This window comes from Manis javanica, chromosome 3, assembly GCF_040802235.1.
Source record: "Manis javanica isolate MJ-LG chromosome 3, MJ_LKY, whole genome shotgun sequence".
In the NCBI taxonomy this organism is placed as follows: domain Eukaryota; kingdom Metazoa; phylum Chordata; class Mammalia; order Pholidota; family Manidae; genus Manis; species Manis javanica.
This window is the reverse complement of record NC_133158.1, coordinates 154,776,161-154,794,017: the sequence shown is the minus strand read 5'-3', so window position 1 is coordinate 154,794,017 and position 17,857 is coordinate 154,776,161. Positions and strand designations below refer to the sequence as shown.

At 39.3% G+C, this 17,857-nt stretch overlaps 1 protein-coding gene across 4 annotated transcripts in view; it reads right to left on the bottom strand.

Annotated features, from left to right (window-relative positions):
- Positions 1-6,197, bottom strand: part of LOC108409404 (ceruloplasmin-like) — a 33,579-nt gene extending 27,382 nt beyond the window's left edge. For all 4 annotated transcript variants that reach the window (XR_012129456.1, XR_012129457.1, XR_012129458.1 and 1 more), the window contains exons 1-6: positions 6,024-6,197; positions 4,930-5,180; positions 4,344-4,556; positions 3,682-3,852; positions 2,767-3,009; positions 490-655 (exon numbers count right to left, since the gene is read on the bottom strand). Coding sequence is in view for 1 of the 4 variants with exons in the window: in XM_017679975.3 (XP_017535464.3) it covers positions 490-655; positions 2,767-3,009; positions 3,682-3,852; positions 4,344-4,556; positions 4,930-5,180; positions 6,024-6,178 (1,199 nt within the window). In the remaining 3 variants the exon portion in view is untranslated. The remainder of the gene's footprint in view (positions 1-489; positions 656-2,766; positions 3,010-3,681; positions 3,853-4,343; positions 4,557-4,929; positions 5,181-6,023) is intronic.
- Positions 6,198-17,857: the final 11,660 nt, after the last annotated feature.

Genomic DNA, 17,857 nt, shown 5'->3' with positions numbered 1-17,857 from the left:
ACATTGTCCACTATGTTGTTAGATGTCTCATTATTATAAAATATATCCATTTTTAAATTTAGTGTTAGGCAGAGAAGACAAGTAATGACTCTATGACATCTTAATGAGGTGATGGACAATGATTGCAGTGGGTTGGAGGGGACTTGGTAATATAGCTGAGTGTTGAAAACACAATGTTGCTCATGTGAAACCTTCACAAGATTGTATATCAATGATGCCTTAATTAAAAAAAAATTTAGGGAAAGGAAAAATACGAGCAGTACATTTTCCTTTGCATTCATTGGCTGCCAAAGCACTTAGAGAAAAATTTTGTGTACCAAAAATCCTTAGATGCAATATTTTCCAATTTTTGATATAACTATTTTCCCTCTTTTATTTTATCAGTATATTTTAATTATAAGGTGCCTAAACTCTTTTTAGGAGTAGCTGGGATATGAAATCTTCAATTATTTTATTTAAGCATAAATATTTAAATCACTGAATCACTACCTTCCAGCTGCTGTTAAATTTTTTTTAGTGAAGAAATCTATACCATATGGAGCATAGTTCCAAGAAATTTCCTTTGCAGCAATATAATACTGTATAACTTGCATTCCAGTAACAGGTGCTGAAGGTTTCTGGCAATTCCTTACATAGAAAAAGGCCTGCACACTCTCTGAAAAACAGTAAACCCAAGTAGAGAATGTTATTAAAACATTTTTCTTAGTACATATATATTTTGCATTTCAGCCAACAATATTGCAACTTCCCCTCTCTGAGAAATTTAAGGTATTTTACTTATGGAATCTATGCAGAAACCTAAAATTTATTAAACAAGTACAAAAACCATCAGGCAAAGGTGAATAGTAGAGGAACACATATTACTAGACAAAAATAACTTGCACTGGACCAACTGCTAGATGAAGATGGCACCTGTCTACTGAGAAGCATTCGAGTGTCTATTTGGCCAAAACATCTTCCTGCAAAGGTATGAAATTGCTAACATTAGTCACTAATGAGTTAGTTGGCTTGTTAAGTTAATAAGTAGGCAAGCAGGAGGAAAATCAAGGCAGATAATTCCATGAGGGCATCAGGCTTGTGTCCTGTTTTTAGAGCACTATTGGTGGGAGTGTAAGTTAGTATACACTCTTTGGAAAGCAACTGAGAGGATTTGTTAAAATTAGAAATGCTTCCATTATATAATTTCACTTCTTGGTATATTTCCATTATATAATTTCACTTCTTAGCCAAGAGAAATATTTGTACATACTTAAAAAGATACAAATAAAAAGCTGTTGATTATAACATTAATAAAATGAAAAAAGAAGAGCAATTTAAATGTCAATCAATAGGCAAATGCTAAATAAATTGGGATACATCCCGAATGTGGTAAACTATATGACAGTTTAAAAGAATAAGTCAGATGCATGGGGAATGCCATGGAAAAGATTTCAAGACACACTGATGGGTGAAGAAAGCAAGTAACAGTATTATATGCAGTGTGATCTGCTTGTGTAAAACAAAACACAAAACATAGCTATGTATTTTTATTTCTACATGTTTATATATACTGTATGGCAATACCTAGCAAACAGGTTTGCTAATATGCACTACTAATTGATTACAGGGATTACTCTCTGGGAGGAGAACTGGGATAGTGTTTGAGTAGGGTTGGACTAATGGCATGTTCTTAAACCAATTCTCTAAAGATAAAAAAACAAAACGTGTTTCATTTGCTAACTTTTGTGGTGTAAATACTCCCACCGTGGCCAGTTTGAAGCTACCAAGAGTTTATCAGCTTGTTTATTTAACTATCAGCTCTCTTGAGCTGGTATGACCTCATGTATCATTCCTTTTTCTGCCTGCTTGCCACCACCCCATCTATTTTTCCCTTTCTCCCTCCTTCCTCTTTCTAACAGAATTCTATTCATGCATTCCTATAATTATCACCACCACCAACAGACCAGAAGTAAATTTAAAAACAACTGTAAGACAGAGAGAGGAAACACAGGAGAAAGCTGTGTGGTTGATCAGCCTAGAAACTTCCCGAGGCTTTCCAGGGTTACTAGGGCGGACCGTATCCTCTCTGCAGAGCTGAGCAGGTGTTTCAGATGAAGGAATCACCTGCAAAGTGAGTGAATAGAAGGAGTGGGACTGAATGTACATTTTAACCTGGAAATAATATTCTTTTCTAAGTGAGAACCTTTTTATCATTAACTTCAGTCCTCAAGTAACAATAGCTGTGTGTGATTCTCTTTTTGTTCCCTAGCCCTGGGAGGGACACAGCACAGAGGAAATCCTGATAAATACTTGTTGAGTTGTTTAAATAATTAATTGAAGCATGATGCTAACCAAAGTATGGGACTTAGAAAAGAGAAAGGTTTTGATCAGAGACGTAAACTCCATTTTCATACAAAGAAAGAGAAGTGAACTTCTTGAGTTTAGTAACAGTTACGTTGTTTTAACCTGTTGAAACTTGTTTTCTCAATTTAAAAATAGCTGTAATGATAGCTGCTCTGACACTCAGGTTTCTTGTAAGATTCATAGGCTAATGAACAGAACTTTTTTTCTGCCCCAGCCCAGAAAAAATCCTGAGGGAGTTTATTATCATTGAATTAAAAGTGTCAGAGATCTGAGTTTCAGTCCTTACCTCATTATTGCCTTTCCAAAAGAAAATCCTGGCACCTCCCTACATAGTAGTTTTTCCCTTTGGCAAGTGAGGCATTTGTAATGGATTTAAACTGGAAGCTCTCTGACTCTGTATTGTGTAAAAGTATCAATTCCTACCATAGATCTGACAGCCCAGCATCCACTCTCCAGGGCCACTGGCCACCATGAAGGCATCTTCCAGTGAGGCAGGAAAGATGGTAATGACGTCCTTCCTGTGATTCCGAGACATCAGAGTTTGTCCGTGGAGATAGATGGGATGCATGTCGTACAAACCGCCCATGCCAACAAAGTGCCACCTGACCCTGTCTCCTGCACACATGGTGAGGTTGGGCAGATTTCCATATGTGTATCCATTTATTGCTGAAAACAAATGTACATTAACCTATGAAGCATAGTAGATTAGGGCCACATGGTATACATTCTGTGCATTTCTGCATTGCATAGACCCCACAGTGTCAACATTGTTCTCACACATAATCTTTAACAGGACTTGATTTGTGGTTTGTAAAAAAGGAGGCCATAAACATGGCATATGAGTAGAAGTGATAGGAGCACAAGGATTTAGAGGCAAGAAGAGGAAAAATAAGTTGAAAGGCAAAAAGCAGTAAAAAGGGGAAAAGAATAGAAAGAAGCTAAGTCCACGAGAGAATAGAGCAAAGATAAAGGTGACTGAGATAACGAGAGCCTCTTTCCTGAAAAATTCTATGTAGAAACACATTTTCATTAAATATCTGGTCAATCATATCTTTGTTCTTCCAAAATATTTGTTACCTTCAAATTACATCTCTCCTATTTTCTACCATCCACTTTTGATCACTGTCAAACTTTAGAAAACAAATGCATCTGCCTAACTTTACTTGCTATGAAACTTTGAAAACCAGTGGGTTTGACTGGATGCCTTGCATATTAAACAGCATACCTTGAATAAAATACTGAAAAATATAAACTCTTGGCTAGAAGAAAATCACTAAATAGAACCACAGAAGTGAGAATTAAGGACATTATGAATGAGAAAGTTATCTTTAATCTTACAGTGCATAAGATTGCTCTCCTTGAAGTCAGCATCACTACTATTAACTCTGCCAGCTTCAGTATATGTATTAATATTGTCATAGATATACCAGCTCTTGTTTTCATCAGTTATAGAAAACATCAGAACATAAGATTTGTCGATATATTTTTCCGTGTCTCCATCCAGTGTGCCTGAAACAAAAAAAACCAGCAAAATTCCTCTTTGCAATGATTTTTTTGCTACAAAATAAACTGTTGAGTCTGACAGCTTAAAATATAAAAGAAAATGTTGCATGTCTCCAACAGAATCCTAAAGAGCCAAGCATGCAAAGAACAGGAAGACAGTCTCTCATCCTCCCATTTCCTCCCATTGTGATGAAACAGTTCTTTGCAGGAGAGAGGAAGGTGGCAGTAAGGTTGTGTTAAGTGGCTCAAGTTGACTGATTTTGACCGCCACCTAGTGACCAACTTCCATTACTGACTTGAACTGAGGCGGTGGACTCACGATTGCCATCTAGTGCTCAGGGTCTAGGATGGCAACTTTACTTTTCTCGGCAGGAGAATCAAGGTCAAGGCAGGAAAAGGGAGCTAGCTCATTGGATAGCAAATTCCACTAGGAGAGTGGAGAGCCAACATATTCTGGTTGTCTCTATTGCTACAAGGAGAATTTAAAAGTATGTTACCTCTTTTACAAGTCAGAATTGGTCCTATAAGTCCGGAAGCCACATCTCTTGGAGTGTTTACGTGGGAGTGGTAAATCCTTGTCACGCAGTTACTGTCATTGGGGCCAGGCCCCTGCTTTTCCTCTACAAACCACTTGTAAATATACTGTGTTCCTGGCTGCAGACGGTCATCTTCCTTTTGCCAGCCTGTAGTATTATCAGGATAGAGAGCACCTAGGAAACAGAATAAGCACTGTGGGCATGGGAACCATCAGATGACACAATTTGAATGTGACTTATGCTTTCTCTATTAAGCCACGAATGAATGTTACTTTGCATTAAAACAATTCTTATGCATGTGAGTGAAAAGTTTGTTTTCTTTCCCAGGAACTTCATAAAGGTGGTCACGCATTTAAGATGAGAAATTGAAAAGACTGTCTTGAATATAAACATTAGAAACATCAGAAGTAAGAGTCTGCATTTACCCCAAACTACACCTAGTTCATAATGATAATCAGTTCATTCATTACCCTGCTTTCTGGAGGTAGTGGACTCATCCTCTCCATAAGCAAAAGCTCAGGAATGTAAGGAAAGAGGATCTACTTACCTTCATTTTCTTTGGTGTAGGTGAGTCCGTGAGGATGAAAACTATAGATTCTTGAAGCAAAATTTTTCACATGTACATAAATGATGTCTCCTGTCTCTGCCTTAATTATTGGACCTAAAAATCCCAGCCAGGGTGGCTTTTCAATGATTGTTTGAAATGTATCATTAGTGTACTGAAAATACAAAGCCTTTTTATAAACAGATCCTATCCTATTTTGGCCTCGTTGTAGATAGATCCAGGAAAGAAACTCTCTGTAAAAGATAAACAAAGAAAACAGAGAATTTTAACAAATTTTGATTTTAAAGAAAAAAAAATACTACATCAACTGAAACTAGTCATTAGAAGCCCATAGCCTAATTTTGATAGACAAAAATTACACTGGAGAAAATGTGATGGAAGTCAAAAAAGGTGTTGTAGGCAAAGATTTCATAGGAGGATCTGATGAAGATGAAATACAAATGTAGCAAGTAGCATACGTGACATTTTGGTTTAAAAGACTCATCAAATTCTTTGTACTGAACCACAAAAATGTTTCTAATCCCACTTTGAGGTTACTTTAGACCTCAAGCAGTAAATTGATTCCTATGATTTAGGATTGTTTACAAATTTAAATTGTTTAGACCTGGGGGGGTCTTTGAGGCCACACACACAAATGTAGTAAATCAGAGCCCCCACTCATAACTTCTATCCTTCCCTTCCCAATTATCTGCAAAGAGAAATCAAGAAGATAGCTGCAATTTTACAATCTCTGCCATACATTCCATAACAGAAGGGAAAGTGTTATTTCACATCTTGAGCACCATGCAAACAAAATTGATGATAAACACATAATTAGAAATCCCCTGAAATAACAGGGAATATTGCCACAGAGCAAGAGTGGTGATAACCACAAGAAGGAGTAATTTCTGATTTATAGTAATATGTCTTCCACACCATACTTATATGAAAACAACAACAAAGGAAGTGGCTCTAATAGCCAGTGTGCCCTTACAGGGTCAATCATGGGCAATTCCTCATTAACATTTTATCCATGAGTAGCAATTACCAACTTTTGCTTCTGATATTAACTTGTTCAATGCAAATGTATTACTTACTGATCTTCTGAAAAAGGCTTCCCATTGAGCATATTCTTACCAGTAGGAGCATAGTTCCAAGTGGTTTCTTTAATACCTATGTAATAGTGCCTATCTTTTGCCCAACCTGGAGGACTAATAAAAACCAGAAAGGTCAGCTGTAAAAAGATCTTCATTTCAAACCCTCAGCCTAGAGAGGACAGCTGAGTGATGCTTGTCTTTCTTTTATAATAAGGCTTTCTTCCTTTATTGTGTTCATTTACATAAATCAGTGTTGCATAAGAGCTAATTATGTGCTTCATCTACATATATGTCATTTCCATCCCAAACGCATTTAGTTTTCATTAGTCAGAGCAGAGGAAATGTTACATAACCCATAGAGAATACTGGTTCTTGGCCCAGTGGATACTGCCAGTGTAGAGTTTGCTTGGATTACTGGGTAAATAGCCTACCCAGGTCACCCATCACCCCCTGATAATTATTATCTGTTCTTCAACTATAGGAATTATCTCCTGTCTATTCCCCAGCCTCCATTTTCTCACTGTTCCAGTTTATCCCACACACCGTTCCCAGTTCTTCTTTATATGAACTTCTTTTAGTAAGTAGTTTCTCCAGACGATAATTTAAATTCCATGTATTTAAGATTTTCTTTAAATTATTTTCAAATTTCTTGAGATTTCAGACTATCTGTCATTTAGCCCCTGGTCTGATCTTCCAGGTTTGTCTCCATAATTCACTTACAGGATCCCTTCCTTTTGGAAAGTGGTCATATTAGGGACACAGTGGGGACTGAGGAAGAGCACTGGTATCAGACAGCTCTGGGTTTGAATCTTAACTCGGTCACTTAGCAGCCTGTTGTAGGGCAGTCCAGTCCAGGGAGATCTCCTTGTGCGCTTGGCGAGACCTCAACCCAAGAGAGGGTTCTTGATGCTGACAGAGAAACAACGTGAGAACAGGTCAGACGAGTGTAGGTAAGGAAGGAATTCATTAAAGCAAGAGTAGTAGTGAATGGCAGCAGCCATGCAGGCAGCAGAGAGCAAGAAAGAAGAGGGGGAGGAGAGTGCATGAAACTCCTGCTTGGCACAGGGAAAATCCCTTACCAACTCCTGAGGCCGGGGTCACCTGGCATCCACTGTCCACTTGGATCTGCATGGTGTGGGAACTAAGCCCCTACTGTGCATTTGGGGGAGCCACGGGGAACTGGATGGAGTGAAATGATGTTCTGAGAACTTCCTGAAGCAAAGATTTCCGGGCAGGCTACTAAAGAGCATGATCGTCCCATCCAGGCACCCCAGCAATGGGAACTTGCCAGCCCAAATCAGGCATCTCAGTAGCCCTTCCCTACTTGTCTGAAGTAGGACAGAGAGGGTGAAGACTCGTGCTTAAGTCTAGAATATTGAATGAAGTAGAGAAGTAACCAAGAGGCTTACCACTGGGAAAGGGGTTTTTAATTAACTCCCACCGACAAGTTTGGAAGAGCAGGAATCAAAATGCCATAAGCTGAGCAGCAAGAAAGTTTTACATAAGGCAAAGCACACACTCAAAGAAAGGGGAATGTGGGCAGCCTCAGAGAGGAGGCGCACTTAAAGGCTTAGGGTTCGTGTTTTTTAATGATTTCTAGGATGTGGTAAAGGGCCAAGGGAGGGAAGCCTTGACATGTGGTCTCATGACGTCCCTCTCCAGTGAGACATTATGTCACCAGCCACTGTCAGTCCTCTAGATACTTGGTAAGATAAACTTAACACAAGCAATTTATTGATTCTGTTCTTCTCGAAGATAATGGTTACCCTCAAGCAGTGAAGACATGTCATTTAGGACTGCTTGCCCTGCCTTCAGACAGGGTCAGTGGTTGGCTAATCACCGTAAAAATGTTAGGAATCTTACATCCTAACTCCCTGGTTTTTCAAATGGAATCTTAGCCTTAAGATGGAGTCCCTCCTGTTCTTACTATTTGTATCTTGATATTTTTCACCATAGTCAGAAAAATTAATCATGATGCCTTTCTCATGTCCCTGCTCTACCTCAAACTATGCAACCTTGTGCAAATTAATTTCTTCATTTATAAAATGACAATAATATTACGAACCCAATTAAGAAGTTGTGAAAATTAAATGAAACAGCACATGTTGCAGGGAAGCTTGGGACAAATAAGGAGCCTGGTACAGTCAACATTTAACAAGCGTCATTTACCTCCTTTCCCTCATTGTTAACGAGGACTTGCTGAATTTGTATGTTGTTTACACACCCATTCCCTAGCCTGATATTTCTTCCCTCCCTTTCTCTTTTCATTGGCTTATCTAAAATTTTCCTAACCTTTAATCCTCAACTGATGCTTCTCCTCATCAGTGAAGCCTTGCCTGACCATTTCAGTCTACAGACATCTTCCTTTTTTCTGAATTCACCAGCTGTGTCAAAACCTGGCAATTAATCACACACTGTTTTGTATTACTTAAATACAAAATGCTTGTGTGTTATTTGTCTACCCCCAATAGATTATAACTCCTCTTGATTAGGAACCACTTCTTTTTATTCTGTCTATCTTCTAGAGATGATCAAGAAATAAGTGTTAATATTGTTTTGAACAAGTAAATAGGATGCTTTGACCACAGTCATTATAATAAGTAAGGAAAAGGGGAGTTTTTATTTGTCTTTGATCGGTTTATTGTCATATATTGGGATATCTGTTACTATCAGTATTGTTTGAGACTTCAGAATTTGAAAGCCACAGTGCCTTTCAATAGTCAGAGTGGTATTCAGATTTAGGTTTAGAAACCTACAATTAGAAACATTAAGGCTGTTCAGTCATATGACATGTATTGCTTTGTGGCTTGCTTTTATTCCTCAGCTACACGTCTTAAAGACCTTTATATATCACTGCCTAGAAATCTACTTCTTTCATTCTAATTGTAGCATACTTCTTCTATGAATGTACTCCATTTATTTTTTAAAACACATAAGATCAAAATATATTATTCCTGGGTGTACACAGAGATGTCTGTTAAGGAAATACCCATAGCTCTGAGATGAAGACAGAGGATTATTATATTTATAAAAAATTTTTTACAAGGAGAATGCATTTCTATATATTAGTTGATATAAAAAAATCAACAAAGTAGTTACAATTTTTTCTTTTTGGCATTAAAAAATAATGAGGCTACAAATCTTCCTTAGAAACAACAGTTGCTAAATTCTTTACAGTCCAAAACTCCCAGGCTGACATATCATAAAATTTTTCACATTCGTGAATCCTTTGGTGAGTTTGAAAAAGAAATTGGGCAAACAGTCCAGTGCTTTGGCAGATTTTAATTCAGAAAAGCTAGGCTTTGAAGGGCTTCAGTGTGTGGAGAAACATCCCATAGGAGAATCAAGAGGAAGGGATTCACAGGCTGTACCCTCTGGAAGACAGCTGAAAGGGTCGGAGAGAGGAGCCAGGCCAGACCTGATGGGTCTCATGAGACAGGGTTATAGATGAGCTCTTTGTCCTCAAGGAAGAGATCCAACCAGAAGAGTTGGCAGCTATAGTCTCATGTATTTAGCTCTGTATGTGGAAGAGCCCGGTGACCTCTGTCATGGTGGCCTAGACCGGCTGCCATAGAAGGATCCACTCATCAAACAGGGAGGTGGGATTCCTTAAATGGGCTTTCAAATGTCACTTTATCCCAAAATTCTATAACTTCCTTCCTCATCCTCCCAGAAACATTAATTTCACTCTGGAATGTGGATAATAGAAGCCCCATTCAGTTGGTATTTTTTTCTCAGGAAGTATACCCCAAAAAGTGCAAAGAAGTCTAGAGTATTCAAATGAATCAGATCTATCCCCCCTTCCCACTCTACCACTTACTAGCTGTGCGGTCTGGCATGAGTTGCATAATCATTCTGAGGCTGAGTTCCCTCATCTGTGACACAAGGGTAATAATACGTAAAGCGCAGGGTTCCTGAGGACCTAGCTTCCAGCCTGACCCAGGGCAGGCATTCAAAGAAAGCTGGAATCCCCCCCAACACAGTGAAAATGGTGTCGGTAAAAATTCCTTCTTCGTTTTCTTCTCAACAAGTAACTAGGGAAACTGGCTTCTATTTTGGGGGTGGGGTGGGGCACTCACTTTGTCTTAGGTAATGTTATATTTTATGGTTTGTGAATATGAAAATAATTTTTCCAGTCCTGTCCTCTTTCTGCACAGCCTCAGTGGTGAATTGGTCTTTCGGTGCAGCAATATTTGAAGTTGGTCACCATGATTTGATTATATTCCTTGTCTGGAGCCCAAGAATACAAGGTAGCTTACTTAGCTAGACTTTGTTGAATTTGGCCCAAAGATGTGCACTCAGACACCTTGGAGGAAAATTTGAATTTCTTTCTGGTTTTTACATTCCACAACTAAAAATAAGTTGAAGAATAAATAGAGCATGTGAAAATATGCAGAAGGACCTAATGATAATAGCATCTTACATTTGTAAAAAGCTTTACAATGCATCAAATAAGTTTAAAAAGGTTATCTTGAAAATATAGTCTTCAAAACACCCTCCCCTCCCCCCACCTCTTATAACAATTTTTAGGTGGGTATTTAAAGCTCAGAAGGGTCAAGTCACTTACTTCCAAGTATGTGGATTCAAATACAAAGCACTGGATTTCAAGTCAAATGTTTCTTCCACGTGACCTTATTAATTTTTCCATGTGACCTCATTGGTTTCAACAGTTTAAGTATATATACTTCCAAATTACCAACACATGCTAAGTTTTGCTCAGAATGTACAACCCTAACAAGGTAGGCAGATGGGATATCAATGATGTAGGGGCAAATGGGAAGTTTAAAGACAATGGGGATGATGTCAGCACCTTTTACATCCATTTCTTTTCTTTCTATTTCTTAACAATAATCACTATTTGTTGAAAATCAAATCTTCCTTAGTTGCTTTCTTAATATTAGCTCTAAGTATGTCAGTAAATCCTGAAAGGGAAGTTCATTAAGCTCTCTTTATAGAAAAGGAAGCTGGAACTCAGAGTTTAAAAGAACTAGCCAAAGCAAGTAGGTGTTATTGCCAAAATTTAAACCCAGGCCTTAAAGCCTGGTGTATGCTCCTACTCTTAAACTCCCTGCTTATAATCTAGGCTACTCTATGGAACACTATCAATCAGATGAGAAGAGTTTAAATTAATAGAGCAGCTAGTAGTTCAGACAGATGGGTACATTGGTTCCGGAGCCCTGTGTCCTTTTCAGGTTAAGACTATGGAAATTGCAAACTTTCAGAAGATGGGTAGACTCCAAGAAGGACATGGACATGCCCACAAAACAAGGCAGATAAGGGAACAGTGGGAAGATACTGAAGACCAATGAGAAAGAGAAAAGCAGCCCCTGATATCCAGAGCTGGCCTGGTACTATCAGCTAGGCCTTGTGCGGGCACTCACCGTTAGACCTTGGTGTTCTCCTGTTGGGCATAAACAATTTCCAGAACACCAACATCAGACACCACCGCTGTGACCAGGATGGATCAAGACAAAAACAGGACCGCTCCATAATACTGCCTGAATTCACATGGGGTACATGAACACTGTCCAGCCCTGCTTCCTTAAACATCCCTCAAATTGCCTAACACAAGTCCCAATCCTATGCTCAGCCTTAACACTCTCTTTCTGAGATACTCTGTGGTTTTCCATGGTGTGTATTCTTATTCACTGCAATAAGCAAGAAACACAACCAATTCAACAACAAGTATACTCCTGTGGTTTATTTGGAGTGCATTAGACACTAATTTTTCCTAGGAAAAGTTCATGACAGGATTTATGAAATGTATTTCAGGGCTTGAAATACTATTGACATGACAAAAATTCAGAAACGTATGCCTCCAACCTGAACCTCTCTGCCCATCTCCTGACTCCAGTACATGCACTGCTCTACTCAACATCTCCACCTGCCTGTTTGATCAGCACTTCTCAAATATTTATGCACAGATGTATTTCCAGATATTTCAAAACACAAAGTCTGATTCTGTAGGTCTGGGTTAGAGTTTGATATTCCTCATTTCTGCACTGACTCTCAGGTGCAGGACCATGAGCCATACTTTGAACAGCAACAGTCCAATAGACAGATACCTTAAATTCAATATACCTAAATATGAACTTCTAAGACTTCCAATTTTATAGCCAATATGTAGAGAGCTTGGAAGCCATCACTGTCATTGTGACAACAAGAAACACTCTGGACAAAGTAGAAATCAACTTTTCTTGCAGCCATCGGAGAGCAGAGTCTGTAGGGCAAACTGCCGACCCTGAATCTGGAAGGACAGGTTAGTCTGGAGTCACAGAAGAGATCTGCTTACGTGGAGCAGAAGCTCCTGGAGCGATAAGCTGGAAGGAAAACTCAAACAGTAATTGTAATGAGTTGCTGGAGGCTGAGTTCAGATTGGCATGGGAAATTCCCGGAACCACAGCCTTAATGCCCCCCCCACCACCACTTTCATGGGCCTTATCCGGGTTCACGATGTGAAGATATGAGGAAGATCCCCATATGGCTCTCACAGGGGAGGGGAAAGAGTAAACCTAGTGAAACAAGCCTAGAGACTTCTCCGTAACAAAGGCTTATTCTCCGGAGAGAAGACTCTATCAGAGGCTTACCCAAGAGCCATGAGTGAAGGTATTCCTCTCACTCCAGGATCCTAGAACTTTCTTGTTTACCTAAGGGAGGTGGGGAGGATGGTATATAAGAAGGAGCACTTGGGAGGGTCACAGGTACCAAACAGAAGCTGACTAAAAAATTAAGATTTATTTGGTAGATGATAGAATGCTCTCCTTCCCTCCCCCCACCATCAGGGCTCCAGTAAACTAACAGTTTACAGCTGAAAGAGTGATGAGGCACAGACTGTACACTGAAGGAATGCTTAAAGAAACCCAAAGTCAAGAGGGGAGACCAAAACAATGGCAGTGGAGGAGTCTGAAGACGGGCATCTGCAGCCACAGCAAACATTAGAGAAGGCCCAACTCTTCACACCCAAGACGCATTTAGTTCAGTTCCTATTATCCAATACAACCTCTTCATCTTTAAACAAAAAAATTACAAGACATACCAAAAAGCAAGAAAAAAATCATCTGAAGAGATTAAGCAAGAATCAGAACAAGACTCATATGTGACACAGAAGTTGGAAATGTCAGGGAATTTAGAATAGCTATGATTAATATGTTAAGGGCTCTAATGAAAAATGTAGACAACATGCAAGAACAGGTAAATAATGTAAATAGACAGATGGTAATTTCAAGAGAGAATTTAAAAATGCTAGAAATCAAAAACATCATAACAGAAATGAGGATGCTTTGGTGCTTCATTAGACTGGACACAGCCAAGGAGAAAATAGTGAGCTTGACGATCAATCAAGAGAAACTTCCAAAATTGAAATGCATCAAGAAAACGAGTATAAACAAAAACTAACCAAACAAAAAAGTATAAACAAAACAGGACATTCAAGAACTATGGGATAATTTCAAAAGATGTAACACACATGAGATTGGAATACCAGCAGAAAGAAATGGAGTAAAACAAGTATTTCAAGTAATGGCCAAAAACTTCCTAAAATTAGTGACAGACATCAAACAGCAGCCCCAAGAAGCTCAGGGAGCACCAAATGCCAGAGTAAATACCAAAAAAACAAAAACAAAACCCCTGTGCCTAAACATATCATATTCAAATGACAGAAGACCAAAAACAAAAAGATAATCTTGAAAGAAGCCTGAGGGGGAAAGTATCTTGGCTATAGAGAAACAAGAATGATAAAGCCCAACTGATCTCACTTGCTGCCCAAAGGCCATTCCATTCATTGCCTTCTTCCTCGCAGTTGATGGCACCTCTTGTCTTCTAATCATCCAGGCAAAAAAATGTTGGATCTATCCTCAGCTCTTCTCTTTCTCACATTTCACATCCAGTCTGTCACCTGTTCAAAATAATCTAAAATCTACTGCTCACCACCTCAACTGATATTTCCTTGGTTCAAGCCACCATAACACCCCTCTGGAGTGGTATAAAAGCCTCTGAAAGACTTCCCCTGCTTCTCTCCTTGCCTCCCTGAGGTCTCGTCTTAGCACAGGAGCCTGAGTGACCCTTTAAAAATATAAATCCCATCAGGTCACACCTCTGTTCAAAGCCTTATTGTGGCTCCCTTTTTCTTGCAGAGTCAAATCCATAGTCCTTCCTATGGTTTTCAAAACTCCTGAAAGGTCTCACCTCCCGTTACCTCTTTTCTTTCATTTCCACTCCTCTCCTTCGCTCACTCTTCTCCAGCAAGGCTTGCCTCTGTGCTGTTCCTTGACCATGCCTGCCAACCCACAGCATCAGGCCCGGGCAGGGCCTCTACCTTGGCCCGAGCGCTCTCCCCCCAGGTATCCTCGCAGCTGCCTCCTTCACCGTTTCAAGTCTCCCCCTAACTGTCACCCTCTCAGTGAGGTCTACCCTGACGACCTGGTTTAGTATCCCCCCCCTGCTCCACCTCTCTTTTCTCCAACACTCAGTATTACCCCATACTTTTTCTTTTTTATCAGGTTTCTAACCTGTGTGTCTTTCCTGACTAAAATGTAAGCTTCAAGGGCAGGAATTTTTGTTGGTTTTATTAGTTGCTGGATCCCCAACCACCTAGGCCCATGTTTGACAAAGTATGTGCGTTACATGTATTTGTTGAGGGAGTGTGTTGTAGGATACCTGGAAACTACTCAGATGACCTGGGAAAACAGCAGCAGCAACAATAATGATAAAATAATAACCATTTTGGAATTGCTTTCTCTGTGTTAAGCACTTTATTATGAGTTTAACTGATTTAATCTCTTACAACTGCAAGAGTGAGGCTCCTAAAGTAGAGGGAAGGGAAGGCGCCGGCCCAGGGTTGCACATTTGGTCAGAGCCAGCATTTGAACCTCCAGGCATTCGGGCTCCATATCCAAAGATCTTAGGCAAAAATGTGCTGTGCGGGGAAAGCCAGTTGTCCTCTCTGTACCTTGGGCATTTTTCTCTTTATTACAAGTTGCACCAGGGTATTTTAAGGGTCCTTCTATATTCACAAAATTGTATGTCACTGTGCTTCACTATTTTACCTGCTTTGCTGATGGTTTTCAGACTAAGTTATCAATAATGACTTGATGGAACTAGTGGCTGTGGGGACAAATAATGCAGGTCCTTCGTAATATTGCTACTTCCTATTTTCAGAGGCAAACATGATATAACTGTGCATGAGAAAACTTAGTCGCAGGGCCACAACAACACACTGCTGGCTTGTCCTGCCTACGCAGGTTCCCCTAGTACCTTTAAGGATGAGCAAATAGTGATTTTGTAAATCAACATTCTTCAAAGAAAACAGAACAATTGAAACAGCAAGACTAATCGAAACTAGCACAGCTCCAACTCCTACTGTTAAGACTAAACCAGGACTCTAATAGGAGAGAGACTGAGGGAGCTCGGTGCAGTTTGGAGATCCTCAACTGGCCGGAAGTACTAGGATATAAAATCGTAGGATCAATAAAGAGAATTGTACTGGGAAAAGAATTCTTTGCCTTCTTTGTTTACTGACTATGAGCCATTTCTATTTCACTGAATATGTGAATGACATTCATAAATAGGAACTTATGTCTTCACCCATGTATTCAACCCTCAACAAATGCTTATGGAGAATTCCTATGTGGCTAGTCTTATGCCAGTTGCTAAGAGGGTAATGACATTTATAAAACAGGGTGGAATAATGAGCGAAAAGGGCCTGTGGGTGATGGTACAGCCACAAGGAAAATATGGCCAGACAGGAACACAAGCCTCATTCCTTGTGTGTGTCTTCTAATATATTGCTCAGCTTGTTTACCTACCATATTACTAAAATCAACCAATCTTCAGAGGATGAATATCTGCCATCTTGAAAGACAGTAATAAAGAATCATTGCTGCAGAATTTTAGGACAATACCAGAGGAGATGACCTGACAACTGTATGGAACCATGAGCCTATCACGAAAATCTGCATAATCTCCCAGGTCGATGACTGAGAATACCTGCATTCACTTGGATACATACACTGTGGTGTGTTCCTTATTAAACCAGTGCCAGTGTGTTACATTCACAACTCTTCAACTGCTATCAACTAAAAAAATATGTTGATTGCAAAAATTAATTTGTAATTCATCATTGGACCTCAACATGGTTTTCTCCCAAGGATGCAATGTTCTGAATGGTGGGTGGATTCTGCGTTTGCCCTCCAAATGCCATTGTAACTCCAAATGCAGATAAAATAGCCAAAGCTAATTGTTACTGAAAAATGGCCACTTGAAGTGAATCCATTGGAAACTGAACACAAAATATTTGATTAGGATTTTATTGTTAAAAATTAAACTAATAAGAAAATAAGCTTATTTTATCTTACATTAATCTAAACTCTACTCTTATAATTATATAAAAATGATAGTTTCAGGGGTCAATCTTATATTTAACACAATTTGATTAGGCTTATACATCGGACCAAATCTTGGAAAGGACCAAAAATAAATCAAATGTCATTTGGATTTGAATAATATGATTTTGGTTGACAAAGCTTTAAGAGAGTGCAATATGGAATCCTTCATTACACTTTTGTAGTACCTTCACAAAGAGGGTCTAATATTGCTGAAATATTAGAGGGACTCCTAAAGGCTGTTCTTTATCTCTAATATTCATATCATTCTTTTGATACATGTAAATCATCTCCCTCCCCTCCATGCATGCTAATCTTAATACCCCCCTTCTTCTTCCCCCCCTTATCCCTCCCTGCCCACCCATCCTCCCCAGTTCCTTTCCCTTTGGTACCTGTTAGTCCATTTTTGGGTTCTGTAATTCTGCTGCTGCTTTGTTCCTTCAGTTTTTCCTTTGTTCCTATACTCCTCAGATGAGTGAAATCATTTGGTATTTCTCTTTCTCCGCTTGGCTTATTTCACTGAGCATAATACTCTCCAGCTCCATCCATGTTGCTGCAAATGGTTGGATTTTTCCACTTCTTATGGCTGAGTAGTATTCCATTGTGTATATGTACCACATCTTCTTTATCCATTCATCTACAGATGGACATTTAGGTTGCTTCCAATTCTTGGCTATTGTAAATAGTGCTGCGATAAACATAGGAGTGCATCTGTCTTTCTCAAACTTGATTGCTGCGTTCTTAGGGTAAATTCCTAGGAGTGGAATTCCTGGGTCAAATGGTAGGTCTGTTTTGAGCATTTTGATGCACCTCCATACTGCTTTCCACAATGGTTGAACTAATTTACATTCCCACCAGCAGTGTAGGAGGGTTCCCCTTTCTCCACAGCCTCGCCAACATTTGTTGTTGTTTGTCTTTTGGATGGCAGCTATCCTTACTGGTGTGAGGTGATACCTCATTGTAGTTTTAATTTGCATTTCTCTGATAATTAGCGATGTGGAGCATCTTTTCATGTGTCTTTTGGCCATCTGTATTTCTTTTTTGGAGAACTGTCTGTTCAGTTCCTCTGCCCATTTTTTAATTGGGTTATTTGTTTTTTGTTTGTTGAGGCGTGTGAGCTCTTTATATATTCTGGACGTCAAGCCTTTATCAGATCTGTCATTTTCAAATATATTCTCCCATACTGTAGGGTTCCTTTTTGTTCTATTGATGGTGTCTTTCGCTGTACAGAAGCTTTTCAGCTTAATGTAGTCCCACTTGCTCATTTTTGCTGTTGTTTTCCTTGCCCGGGGAGATATGTTCAAGAAGAGATCACTCATGTTTATGTCTAAGAGGTTTTTGCCTATGTTTTTTTCCAAGAGTTTAATGGTTTCGTGACTTACATTCAGGTCTTTGATCCATTTTGAGTTTACCTTTGTATATGGGGTTAGACAATGGTCCAGTTTCATTCTCCTA